The 13,249-nt window shown below is 40.8% G+C and overlaps 1 protein-coding gene across 1 annotated transcript in view; it reads left to right on the top strand.

Moving 5' to 3' along the window:
• The window catches only part of alcama (activated leukocyte cell adhesion molecule a), a 338,861-nt gene extending 326,358 nt beyond the window's left edge, over window positions 1-12,503 (top strand). Inside the window, exons 15-16 of the mRNA XM_070893627.1 lie at window positions 4,772-4,896; window positions 10,016-12,503. Of these exons, the coding sequence (XP_070749728.1) occupies window positions 4,772-4,874 (103 nt within the window). The 3' untranslated portion in view covers window positions 4,875-4,896; window positions 10,016-12,503. The remainder of the gene's footprint in view (window positions 1-4,771; window positions 4,897-10,015) is intronic.
• The last annotated feature ends 746 nt before the right edge of the window (window positions 12,504-13,249 follow it).

Genomic DNA, 13,249 nt, shown 5'->3' with positions numbered 1-13,249 from the left:
GACCCCCAAACACAGAGGTAGATAGAAGAGCAAATATGTAGGCAAATTTCTGAAGTGCAAAAGCTATAGAGCAGTAATAAGGGATTTCAATAACCCCTAATATTAACTAGGATAAAATTAGTGTGAAAATTATAGAGAGTGCGGAATTCCTAAAATGCATTCAAGAGAACCTTTTAGTCGGTATGTAGCAAGCCCAACAAGGGAAGGGGTGGTTATGGCCTTAATTTTAGGGAATTAAGCTGGGCAGGTGAAAGGGGTATCAGTGGGAGAGCTTTTGGTGGTAGTGATCATAATTCAATTAGATTTAGGGTAGTTATGGAAAAGAACAAAGATTGACCATGAATAAAAGTTCTCAATTGGGGAAAAGCCAATTTTGATAAGGGGAGAGGTGATTTAGCAATAGTGGACTGGAAACAGCTACTTGAAGGTAAATCAATGTCAGAGCAGTGAGAAGCATTCAAGGAGGAGATCCGGAGGGTTCAGAGCAAGTATGTACTCTTAAAGACAAAAGGTGCGATTAACAAATCTAGAACCCCCTGGATGTCAAGGGACATTCAGGACGGGATAAAGAATAAAATGGGAGGCCTATGACAGACACCAAGGGCTAAATACTGCAGAAACTCTAGAGCAGTATTAAAAGTGAAGGGGTAAAATTAAAAAAGGATATTAGGAAAGCAAAGAGAGAGCAGGAAAACATTTTGGCAAGTAAAATCAAGGAAACACCAAAGATGTTTTATAAATACATTAAGACCAAGAGGATAACTAAAGAAAGAGTAGGGCCTATTAGAGACCATAAAAGTAATCTGTGTGTGGAGACAAAAAACATGGGTATGGTTCTTAATGAATACTTTGCGTCTATTTTCACAAAAGAGAGGGGCGATGCAGACATTGCAATCAGGGAGAAGGAAAGGGTGTAAGAGAAAAGATAGCCATCCGTGGCTAACTAAAGAAATAAAGGACAGTATCCAATTAAAAACAAGGGCATACAAAATGGCAAAAGACTGGGAAGCTTTTAAAAGCCAGCAAAGAACAACTAAAAAAATGATTAAGAAAGGGAAGATAGACTATGAAAGTAAACTAGCGCAAAATATAAAAACAGACAGCAAGAGTTTCTATAGGTATATAAAAAGGAAAAGGGTGGCTAAAGTAAATGTTGGTCCCTTAGAGGACGGGACCGGGGAATTAGTGATGGGGAACATGGAGATGGCAGAAACTCTGAACAAATATTTTGTTTCAGTCTTTACGGTAGAGGATACTAACAATATTCCAACAGTGGATAGTCTAGGGACTATAGGGGGGGAGGAACTAAACACAATCACAATCACTAAGGAGGTGGTACTCAGTAAGATAATGGGACTAAAGGCGGATAAATCCCCTGAACCTGATGGCTTGCATCCTAGGGTCTTAAGAGAAGTAGCGGCAGGGATTGTGGATGCATCGGTTGTAATTTACCAAAATTCCCTGGATTCTGGGGAGGTCCCAGCAGATTGGAAAACTGCAAATGTAACGCCCCTATATAAAAAAGGAGTCAGACAAAAAGCGGGAAACTACAGGCCAGTTAGCCTAACATCTGTGGTTGGGAAAATGTTGGAGTCCATTATTAAAGAAGCAGTAGCAGGACATTTGGAAAAGCAAAATTCAGTCAGGCAGAGTCAGCATGGGTTTATGAAGGGGAAGTCATGTTTGACAAATTTGCTGGAGTTCTTTGAGGATGTAACGAACAGGGTGGATAAAGGGGAACCAGTGGATGTGGTGTATTTGGACTTCCAGAAGGCATTTGACAAGGTGCCACATAAAAGGTTACTGCACAAGGTAAAAGGTCATGGGGTTGGGGGCAATATATTAGCATGGATAGAGGATTGGCTAACTAACAGAGAACAAAGAGTCGGGATAAATGGTTCATTCTCTGGTTGACAACCAGTAACTAGTGGGGTGCCGCAGGGATCAGTGCTGGGACCCCAACTATTTACAATCCATATTAACGACTTGGAAGAAGGGACTGAGTGTAACGTAGCCAAGTTTGCTGACGATACAAAGATGGGAAGAAAAGCAATGAATGAGGACACAAAAAATCTGCAAAAGGACATAGACAGGCTAAGTGAGTGGGCAAAAATTTGGCAGATGGAGTATAATGTTGGAAAGTGTGAGGTCATGCACTTTGGCAGAAAAAAAAATCAAAGAGCAAGTTATTATTTAAATGGAGAAAGATTGCAAAGTGCCGCAGTACAGCGGGACCTGGAGGTACTTGTGCATGAAACACAAAAGTTTAGTATGCAGGTATAGCAAGTGATCAGGAAAGCCAATGGTATCTTACATATCTTATCTTGGCCTTTATTGCAAAGGGGATGGAGTATAAAAGCAGGGAAGTCTTACTACAGCTATATAAGGTATTGGTGAGGCCACACCTGGAATACTGCGTGCAGTTTTGGTTTCCATATTTACAAAAGGATATACTTGCTTTGGAGGTAGTTCAGAGAAGGTTCATTAGATTGATTCCGGGGAAGAGGGGGTTGACTTATGAGGAAAGGTTGAGTAGGTTAGGCCTCTACTCATTGGAATTCAAAAGAATGAGAGGTGATCTTATCGAGACGTGTAAGATTATGAGGGGGCTTGACAGGGTGGATGCAGAGAGGATGTTTCCACTGATGGGGGGGGACACGAACTGGAGGGCACGATCTTAGAATAAGGGGCCGCCTATTTAAAACAGAGAGGAGGAGAAATTTCTTCTCTTGGAGGGTTGTGAATTTGTGGAATTTGCTGCCTCAGAGAGCTGTGGAAGCTGGGACATTGAATAAATTTAAGACAGAAATAGATGGTTTCTTAATCGATAAGGGGTTATGGGGAGCGGGCAGGGAAGTGGAGCTGAGTCCGTGCTCAGATTAGCCATGATCTTATTGAGTGGCGGAGCTGGCTCGAGGGGCCGTATGGCCTACTCCTGTTCCTATAAAAAAAAGAAATATTAGATGAAATAAACATCATGAGAGAGGAAGTATTAAGGAGTTTAGCAGCTTTGAAAGTAGTTGAATCCCAGATGAAATGTATCCCAGGCTGTTAAGAGAAGCAAAAGAGAAAATAGCAGCGGCTCTGACCATCATTTTCCAATCCTCTCTGGCTACAGGTGTGGTGCCAGAGGACTGGAGGACTGCTAGTGTAGTACCTTTGTTTAAAAAGGGAGAAAGGGATAGACTGAGTAATTACAGGCCAATCAGCCTAACCTCGGTAGTGGGAAAATAATGGGAAAAGTTCTGAGGACAGGCTAAATCTTCATTTAGAAAGGCACGGATTAATCAAGGACAGTCTGCATGGATTTGTTAAGGGAAGGTCGTGTCTGACAACTTGATTTAATTTTTTGAGGAGGTAATATGGGGGGTCGATAAGGGAAGTACATTTGATGTATATATGGATTTTAGCAAAGCTTTTGATAAGGTCCCACATGGCACGAAAGTAAAAGCCCATGGGATCCAGGGCAAAGCGGGAAGTTGGATCCAAAATTGGCTTACAGGCAGGAAGCAAAGTGTAATGGTTGATGGTTGTTTTTGTGACTGGAAGGCTGTTTCCAGTGGGGTTCCACAGGGCTCAGTACTAGGTCCCTTGCTTTTTGTGGTATATATCAATGATTTAGACTTGAATGTAGGGGCTATGATTAAAAAATCGGCTGTGTTGTTGATAATGGAAAAGAAAACTGTAGACAGCAGGAAGATATCAATGAACTGTCAGGTGGGCAGAACAGTGGTAAATGGAATTCAATCCGGAGAAGTGTGAGATAATGAATTGGGTGGGAGGGGGGGAGGCTAACAAGGCAAGGGAATATTCATTAAATGGTAGGATACTGAGAAGATTAGAGGAACAAAGAGACCTTGGAGTGCTTGTCCACAGATTCCTCAAGGTAGCAGGCCAGGTAGATAAGGTGGTTTAGAAGGCATATAGAATACTTGTCTTTATTAGCCGAGGCATAGAATACAAGAGTAGGGATGTTATGCTTGAACTGTATAAAACACTAGTTGGGCCACAGCTAGAGTACTGCGTGCAGTTCTGGTCATCACATTACAGGAAAGATGTAATTGCACAAGCGAGGGTTCAGAGGAGATTTATGAGGATGTTGCCTGGACTGGAGAATATTCACACTGAGGAAAGATTGGATAAGCTGTGTTTGTTTTCTTTGGAACAGAGGAGGGTGAGGGAAGACATTATTGAGGTGTATACAATTTTGAGGGGTCTAGATTAAGTGGATACCAGGGGTCATAGATTTAAAGTAATTGGTAGAAGATTTCGAGGAGATCTGAGGGGAAATTTCCTGACCCAGAGGGTGGTGAGGGTCTGGAACTCACTGCCTGAAAGGGTGGTAGAGGCAGAAACCCTCACCACATTTATAAAGTACTTGGATATGCCGTAACCTACGGGGCTACGGATCAAGAGCTAGAAAGTGGGAATAAGCTGGATAGCTCTTTGTTGGCCCGTGCAGACACGATGGACCGAAATGGCCTCCTTGCATGCTGTAAAATTCTATGAGGGGAGACCACCAACTGTAACCTGCAGGGTTAGCAGGTGAGGGCGAAGACCACGCAGACGTCATTCGAATTGCAAAACTTAGATGCTACCGCACCCCTGCTGGTGTTACAAGTTTACATTGGCACTTTCTGTTCTAAATGTGGAACTTAGAATGGTGGCATTGCTGCAGCAGCAGTTTCTTTTGTTGCTGAATATTGGGTCTTTGAATATTGACTCTGCACTTTCTGATTCACTGTGCTCTTTAAACCTCATTCTCTAACAGCCCAACATCAAAAAGCAAAACCAACGAAAGAGGCACTGCTGATGAGATCAAGAAGATAAATAAGGGAGATAACAACCACACATCAGGCTCCTCGGCTGTATAACCACGTTGTCTGAACAAGCCAGGTATGCTCTCCATAAACCGCAAACGCGCTCCAGCCACTTCTGATAAATTAACAATAATTGCAGTGCTTTATTAGCAATCATCACTATTATTACACTGAGAGTGCCATTCATTGTATATTGAAACTAATATTATATGGTAGAGGGTGCATATTGAGGCTATAATTTAATGGAGGACTTCAACAACAACATAAACCTGAAGAATAATGCTTAAGTGGTTTATAGATGTCATCCAAATCCCAAGATTCAATTAACTGAAGAGTGAGAGATTATCTTGATGACAGGGCTATAGAATGATGGTCATATGACTTAGAAAAGTGGATACTAGGGGAACTATCCTGCACTTCCAAAGCAAAGTCATGAGGAGAGCCTAAAATTACCAAATGTTTGATTTGGTTTATTTCCTTGAAATGTTATAAAACTGAGGCTGTTGTATTCTACACTTTCTGCATATGATTTGCATTTTATTTTGCTTTAACTTTGCACTTTTGGCATCATGTGTCTACTCTTGTTCATTGAGAGTAAGTGGCCTTGGTGATGGATGGGATGTAGGGTTTGGGGATCAGGATGCCAAGGTTTTGCATGAACTGATTCAGCCTGTGCTATCAGCTTCAACCCTGGTGAAATGTTATTTTTTAATATCAACAGAGGCAAATAAAGGAGTTAATGTCCTGGCATCAAAAATGCTGTAATTTTGGCTGTGAATAACAGAACATCTGTTCACTGACAAAACCATCAATTTCTTGGCGGCAGCGTTATATTTTGTATTCTCAACTGCTTACTAAATATGCTTCAAATTCCTTGGACTTCATGTCTGACTATATTACTGTCCAGAGTGTAGGTTACTTTCCAAAATCTAGAAATAACAATTGACATGTCCCCATGTTGCCATGGAAATGTTCATCACCACTGGCTTACTGCAATCTGTTCCATGTATCTTGGTCATTCATGAGGGCGAAGACCGCGCAGACGTCATTCGGTCACCGATATGATCAATGACTGCTATAACTAAAGCTGGGCATGAGCCTGGACTCGACATGGACTCGCTGTCGAGATATGTTCTGTTTTTCACCATCTACTAGTTTTTGAACGTTGACTTGTAAAACAAAGGGAATGCTACAATTTCCACTGCACTCCAATATGTTTCCCTCCTCTTTGAAGGTGCTGATTTTCACTGGCCAACTTTTCCATGCCTGGTACACTTGACCCCTCACCCAAGGAACAATACTTCATACTAAACAGTGGGTGGTTATAGGCTACTCAGATAAGGACAAAATGTGCCATATAGTTATCATATACTGACCCCATGCGATGTCCACATTGGAACAACAAACATGGGAAGGAAACAAACAGGAAATTAGGGGTGCATGTAATAAAGGTGCAGCAGTTATAATGGGTGACTTTAATATGCACATAGATTGGGCTAGCCGAACTGGAAGCAATACGGTGGAGGAGGATTTCCTGGAGTGCATAAGGGATGGTTTTCTAGACCAATATGTCGAGGAACCAACTAGGGGGGAGGCCATCTTAGACTGGGTGTTGTGTAATGAGAGAGGACTAATTAGCAATCTCATTGTGCCAGGCCCCTTGGGGAAGAGTGACCATAATATGGTGGAATTCTGCATTAGGATGGAGAATGATACAGTTAATTCAGAGACCATGGTCCAGAACTTAAAGAAGGGTAACTTTGAAGGTATGAGGCGTGAATTGGCTAGGATAGATTGGTGAATGATACTTAAGGGGTTGACTGTGGATGGGCAATGGCAGACATTTAGAGACCGCATGGATGAATTACAACAATTGTACATTCCTGTCTGGCGTAAAAATAAAAAAGGGAAGGTGGCTCAACCGTGGCTATCTAGGGAAATCATGGATAGTATTAAAGCCAAGGAAGTGGCATACAAATTGGCCAGAAATAGCAGCGAACCTGGGGACTGGGAGAAATTTAGAACTCAGCAGAGGAGGACAAAGGGTTTGATTAGGGCAAGGAAAATGGAGTACGAGAAGAAGCTTGCAGGGAACATTAAGGCGGATTGCAAAAGTTTCTATAGGTATGTAAAGAGAAAAAGGTTAGTAAAGACAAACGTAGGTCCCCTGCAGTCAGAATCAGGGGAAGTCATAACGGGAAACAAAGAAATGGCAGACCAATTGAACAAGTACTTTGGTTCAGTATTCACTAAGGAGGACACAAACAACCTTCCGGATATAAAAGGGGTCAGAGGGTCTAGTAAGGAGGAGGAACTGAGGGAAATCTGTATTAGTCGGGAAATTGTGTTGGGGAAATTGATGGGATTGAAGGCCGATAAATCCCCAGGGCCTGATGGACTGCATCCCAGAGTACTTAAGGAGGTGGCCTTGGAAATAGCGGATGCATTGACAGTCATTTTCCAACATTCCATTGACTCTGGATCAGTTCCTATCGAGTGGAGGGTAGCCAATGTAACCCCACTTTTTAAAAAAGGAGGGAGAGAGAAAACAGGGAATTATAGACCGGTCAGCCTGACCTCAGTAGTGGGTAAAATGATGGAATCAATTATTAAGGATGTCATAGCAGCGCATTTGGAAAATGGTGACATGATAGGTCCAAGTCAGCATGGATTTGTGAAAGGGAAATCATGCTTGACAAATCTTCTGGAATTTTTTGAGGATGTTTCCAGTAAAGTGGACAAAGGAGAACCAGTTGATGTGGTATATTTGGACTTTCAGAAGGCTTTCGACAAGGTCCCACACAAGAGATTAATGTGCAAAGTTAAAGCACATGGGATTGGGGGTAGTGTGCTGACGTGGATTGAGAACTGGTTGTCAGACAGGAAGCAAAGAGTAGGAGTAAATGGGTACTTTTCAGAATGGCAGGCAGTGACTAGTGGGGTACTGCAAGGTTCTGTGCTGGGGCCCCAGCTGTTTACATTGTACATTAATGATTTAGACGAGGGGATTAAATGTAGTATCTCCAAATTTGCGGATGACACTAAGTTGGGTGGCAGTGTGAGCTGCGAGGAGGATGCTATGAGGCTGCAGAGTGACTTGGATAGGTTAGGTGAGTGGGCAAATGCATGGCAGATGAAGTATAATGTGGATAAATGTGAGGTTATCCACTTTGGTGGTAAAAACAGAGAGACAGACTATTATCTGAATGGTGACAGATTAGGAAAAGGGAAGGTGCAACGAGACCTGGGTGTCATGGTACATCAGTCATTGAAGGTTAGCATGCAGATACAGCAGGCGGTTAAGAAAGCAAATGGCATGTTGGCCTTCATAGCGAGGGGATTTGAGTACAGGGGCAGGGAGGTGTTGCTACAGTTGTACAGGGCCTTGGTGAGGCCACACCTGGAGTATTGTGTACAGTTTTGGTCTCCTAACTTGAGGAAGGACATTCTTGCTATTGAGGGAGTGCAGCGAAGATTCACCAGACTGATTCCCGGGATGGTGGGACTGACCTATCAAGAAAGATTGGATCAACTGGGCTTGTATTCACCGGAGTTCAGAAGAATGAGAGGGGACCTCATAGAAACGTTTAAAATTTTGACGGGTTTAGACAGGTTAGATGCAGGAAGAATGTTCCCAATGTTGGGGTAGTCCAGAACCAGGGGTCACAGTCTAAGGATAAGGGGTAAGCCATTTAGGACCGAGATGAGGAGAGACTTCTTCACCCAGAGAGTGGTGAACCTGTGGAATTCTCTGCCACAGAAAGTGGTTGGGGCCAATTCACTAAATATATTCAAAAGGGAGTTAGATGAAGTCCTTACTACTCGGGGGATCAAGGGGTATGGCGAGAAAGCAGGAAGGGGGTACTGAAGTTTCATGTTCAGCCATGAACTCATTGAATGGCGGTGCAGGCTAGAAGGGCTGAATGGCCTGCTCCTGCACCTATTTTCTATGTTTCTATGAAAACATCAGCTAATTGTTTCTTCTCCTTACATCAGGAATGCTGAGGTCAATTGGTGCTGTTTACTGCCACCTGCAGTAACTTAGTACAGAATGTGTATTGACCTATGTATGACTCCATTATATGCTTGATGATACTTTACTCACTGACCTATCCTGGGGGAAGCTAGCTGCAGGAGGGTTATAGTCTCAAAATGTATAAGGACAACAGGCATTTTAGTCTGTATCAGTGTTTTTCTTTACTATTTGCCTCCATGAATTCTTTGGGTAAAAGTGCAGAGCCCTACTGAATAATTTTAAACTTGTAACAACTTAGTGCTTTTATGCAGTGCATTTAAATTCTCACAGTTTCTATAACTCATCTCACAGTCTATAATCTAAGTCTGAGCTTTTAACCTGCAAAACTGGTCCTTGTTCAGTATGCCTATCCATACTATGTACACTTTCATATATATTGCTTGGGATATATAAAACTATGTGCCAAATCTTCTCGGAAGAACAATGCAAGTTCATGATGCACGCTATTATTAATGTGCAAATCGTCCAGGGAAAGAAAAGATACGCCGTGAGTTACACATCACCATAACTTGCTGGGAGTTTTACGCCACTCTGCCCATTGCCTTGCACAAACAGCATCTCACTCTTAGTCTCCCAGTTCTTTTTAAGAACTTGCTGGATTTGCACGAAAGTTAGGGCTCAAACTTAACAGCGCAAGTATCCTTTTAATGATGTGATAATTGTTAATGCAATGCCAATCAACTGCCCTCGCCCAGAAAGAGAACAATTTAAACTGGTGAGTCCCATTCCTGCATGCAGTAAATTCTTAAAGATTAAAAACATTTCAAATTTAAATTACAAAACATTCTTACTTTTCCCGTGTGTCTTTTTTCTCTCTTAATTCAATCTTTCTTTCCATTTCTCGTTCTGTACCGGATTTAACTCTTCATTCATCCTCTTTCACCGTCGTTCCCCATGTTTCTTTTTCAATTCTTAAATCTCATTGGTTAAATAGATAATACTGTTGGTCCCGTGAGCTATCAAGGTCCCAGATGACCCGTTCTCGCCATTATCAGCTCTCATTTCTTGCAAGTTATGGTGCAAATTATATTCAAGCTGAAGGGTTCAGGGAAAAGTCTATCCAACGGCACACACCATCAGGATTTGGTCCATCAGGAATTTCAAATAAGGAACTTTCCAATTTGATGATGGTAACATGTTCTTTTCCCCTTCTTTCTAGGGAAAGGAAAACACCTATTAAGATACAGATTGGCCAAGGACATGATTGCCATTGAAACAGCGAATTGTAAGATATGCTGAAATCGGCAGCGAGTTGAAATTGCCATGCTCCACCACCACTGGCAATGCCTTATCTCTAAGACACAGAAGTACAAATATCTCCAGCTGAATATCCAAATATTTTTAATGAAACACATTGAACCTGTTTGTTACACTTTGAGGGCTGAAGTAGCATTTTACCTAAACAGTAAGAGGGGAAATGATCTCCTCTCACACAAGAACGACGAGGTAAATAAGCAGTAACTTTTCATTGGATTCAACGTATACAGTACATGACTAATACTAGAAAGAGGTGACTAAGCGTTATTTCTTACTCACACTAAGGTACTCAGTCCTCAAAGGGATAATAAAGCTTCCCATTGTAACAAGTGAGGGTTTAAGTTTTTTTTTAAATGTGTCTCATTGTTTTGAATATCTGCACTGATGTGTTTGCTTTAAATGTTAATATAATTTTCCAGGGGGTGGTGAATGCTTTCATATGCCATTTCCTTATGGCATTGGTTTATGGGTTAATGTGGATCATACTTCAAATGTATTTTTTTTAAATATTAGCTTCAGGTTAATTTCCATGGCAATTCTGGTTAGTAAGAGTTGGTACAATGCAAAGATTTCAAGAAATCCACCAGCTGAGTTGGTGTTAAATAACTTTTGGACTTCAGTGGAACTTCTATTATCCTCCATAATGGAGGAAACCCCGAGCAGATAATTGAGTCTCTGAATTTTGGATTTGGATGTGTGGTACAGCAATCCCCTAGGAATGGGAAGGAAGACAAGTAAAAACATTGAAATGAATCTTTCTGGGTTGCAGAGTTGATTTATGTAAGGAGGAGATTGGGGTTGGAAAAGGGCAATATCTCATGCAAAGCTTTATCCTCCAAATATTCTGACGGATAATCAGGAAAGTAGATAATTGGAGCACAGATAATGGGGGTTCCACTGACCCTTATCAGTTACTGGTTTGCATTTAAATGTTCCTGATCCTTATCTCAGCCTTATTGCTAGTTTAACCAACTAGTCGCACAGTTTAAAGCACTCTGTGTAATGGCCAATTTCAGTTTGTTGGAATAAGTCTGTATTTTTACAGCGGTATACCTTCTGCTCTCACACTTGCATTATGCTGGAGAAAAGTGCATGCACATATTCTCATACAATGTGCCTCCCACAAAAACTGGAAATGGGGAGGGGGAGGGGGGGGGAGAAAGAGATGCAAGTGTACAATTAATGCGTTCTTTTATACTAATCTTACCTGTTCGCATCGACAGATTACATCCTTGATGTGGCAGATGGTATCCAAAAAAATATGAAAAATATTAGAGGCCAAATATAAATGATAAATAGGAATTCAAACTATTTTGTTTACAAGCGCTCTGCAAAACCCTTTGTCCGCTCAGCAACTTGGTTTATAACATTAGTGCGTTATGTAGACACGATTTGAGCAAAGGAATTGAGGATGGGAAAAGTCAACTCCGATTGCTATGTGTAGCATCGCAAATACACTCAAAGAATGTGTTTACAATGTCATTGCACACTGACTGGATCCCCATTTAAATTTCACCAGACAAAAAATATGAGCTTTTAGAAAAATAAAATATAGTAATTGATCAGGTGTTTAATTTGCCATAAAAAGTACTAAATGTCTAGACATTGTGGGATGACTGATGAATACACAAGATGTTTGTATGATAAATATGCTAAGATTGTGCATGTTTCTTAAGAAATTTATCAATTAGTTTCCGTGGCGACCTGATATATGGGCTACTCTTTTCTCTGCAAACTACAATTTCCATTTCTGTGGTGTCCCTTAATTCATGTACTGTAGTGAGATTTAGACTTTTGAAAAACATATGCGCCAGATGTTTGTTGTAGCACATTCAAAGAAGTTGTGAACCTTTGGAAATTCATATACCTCCCCAGAATATTTACATGTTACAATGTGTTTATTCAGTCCCTACTCCACGGAATTGCTGAGGTTAGAGTGCAGGTGATTAACTAAAATTGGGTTATCTAAAATTACATCTGGACTTTTTTAAATTCATTAATCAATGAAATATTGTGTATTATGTTTTTCTGTTATGTAGGTACAACATTAAGTTCATTGTTCCATGAAGACCTGTTATTCCCCAATGATTGAATAAGTCTCAGAATGACACCCAGACCAGGGAAAATTAATGTTGTCCCATAATCCTGCAGCATGGATCCACACTGAGACATCATTAACAAAAAACATTAGTTTGTGTTTGCATGGAAGTGGCTGGAACAGTGCAAGCACCAGTATAAATCACAGAATCCCCTGTAATAAAAGTGGACGTTAACTTATTCAGTCATCATATGCCAGTGGCCCTAATTAGTTAGCCTGATTCCCTGTACAAAAACAGTTCCTGATCTTTAATCTTTCCAGTTTGCTAAAAATAAATGTTTTGAAGCTTTAATGGTCTACAGTGTATTATTTATTCAGCGGTTTAAAAAAAAAGATCAAATTCTACTCCTGAACTGTTTATGTTCGATATGTATGTTTCAAAAGCAGAAGATGGTTTGTACAGAGTACAGTGCTCCCACAATTACTTCAGCTGCTAAGTGAATTCATGAACAAGAACTATCCAAGGATTCTAATTTCTAATTAGATCTACCAAACCTATTGGACTGAGTTACATATTTTGAGATATCTAAAGCTGATGATAATGTTTGGATTTTGGCACGTGCTGGAGAATATACTTTCACACAGCATGGGCATGGTGCAGTACGACTGCAAAACCAACTTTTTAAATTTAAAAAACACCATGCGATTATCTATTTGGAGAATATAATGACCCAAAATCTTGCTAAAGCAGAGCAGCACGCACCGTACGCCTTTAATTTAGAAGTGTGAGCTGATAACGGCGCATCTGGAACCTTAGTGAATAACGGGACCGACTGTGTATGTCCTTAACCAATGAGATTTAAGGATTGAGAAAAAACAGGAACAATGGAAAAGGAGGGTGTATTAGAGTCAAATTAGGTACAAAAAGACAACTAGAGACAGGAAAGGAAAGAGACCAAGGAAAAGTAAGATTTTTTTAAAATATTAATAATTCTAAGAAGTATTTACTATATGCAATAATGAGACTTAACTGTTTAAATAGTTCTCTTTCTGGACCAGAGAAGTTGATTGGCATTACATTGCAGAAACTTGTGGGTT

Source organism: Pristiophorus japonicus, chromosome 11, assembly GCF_044704955.1.
Source record: "Pristiophorus japonicus isolate sPriJap1 chromosome 11, sPriJap1.hap1, whole genome shotgun sequence".
Lineage (NCBI taxonomy): Eukaryota > Metazoa > Chordata > Chondrichthyes > Pristiophoridae > Pristiophorus > Pristiophorus japonicus.
This window is presented reverse-complemented; position numbering and strand designations above follow the sequence as displayed.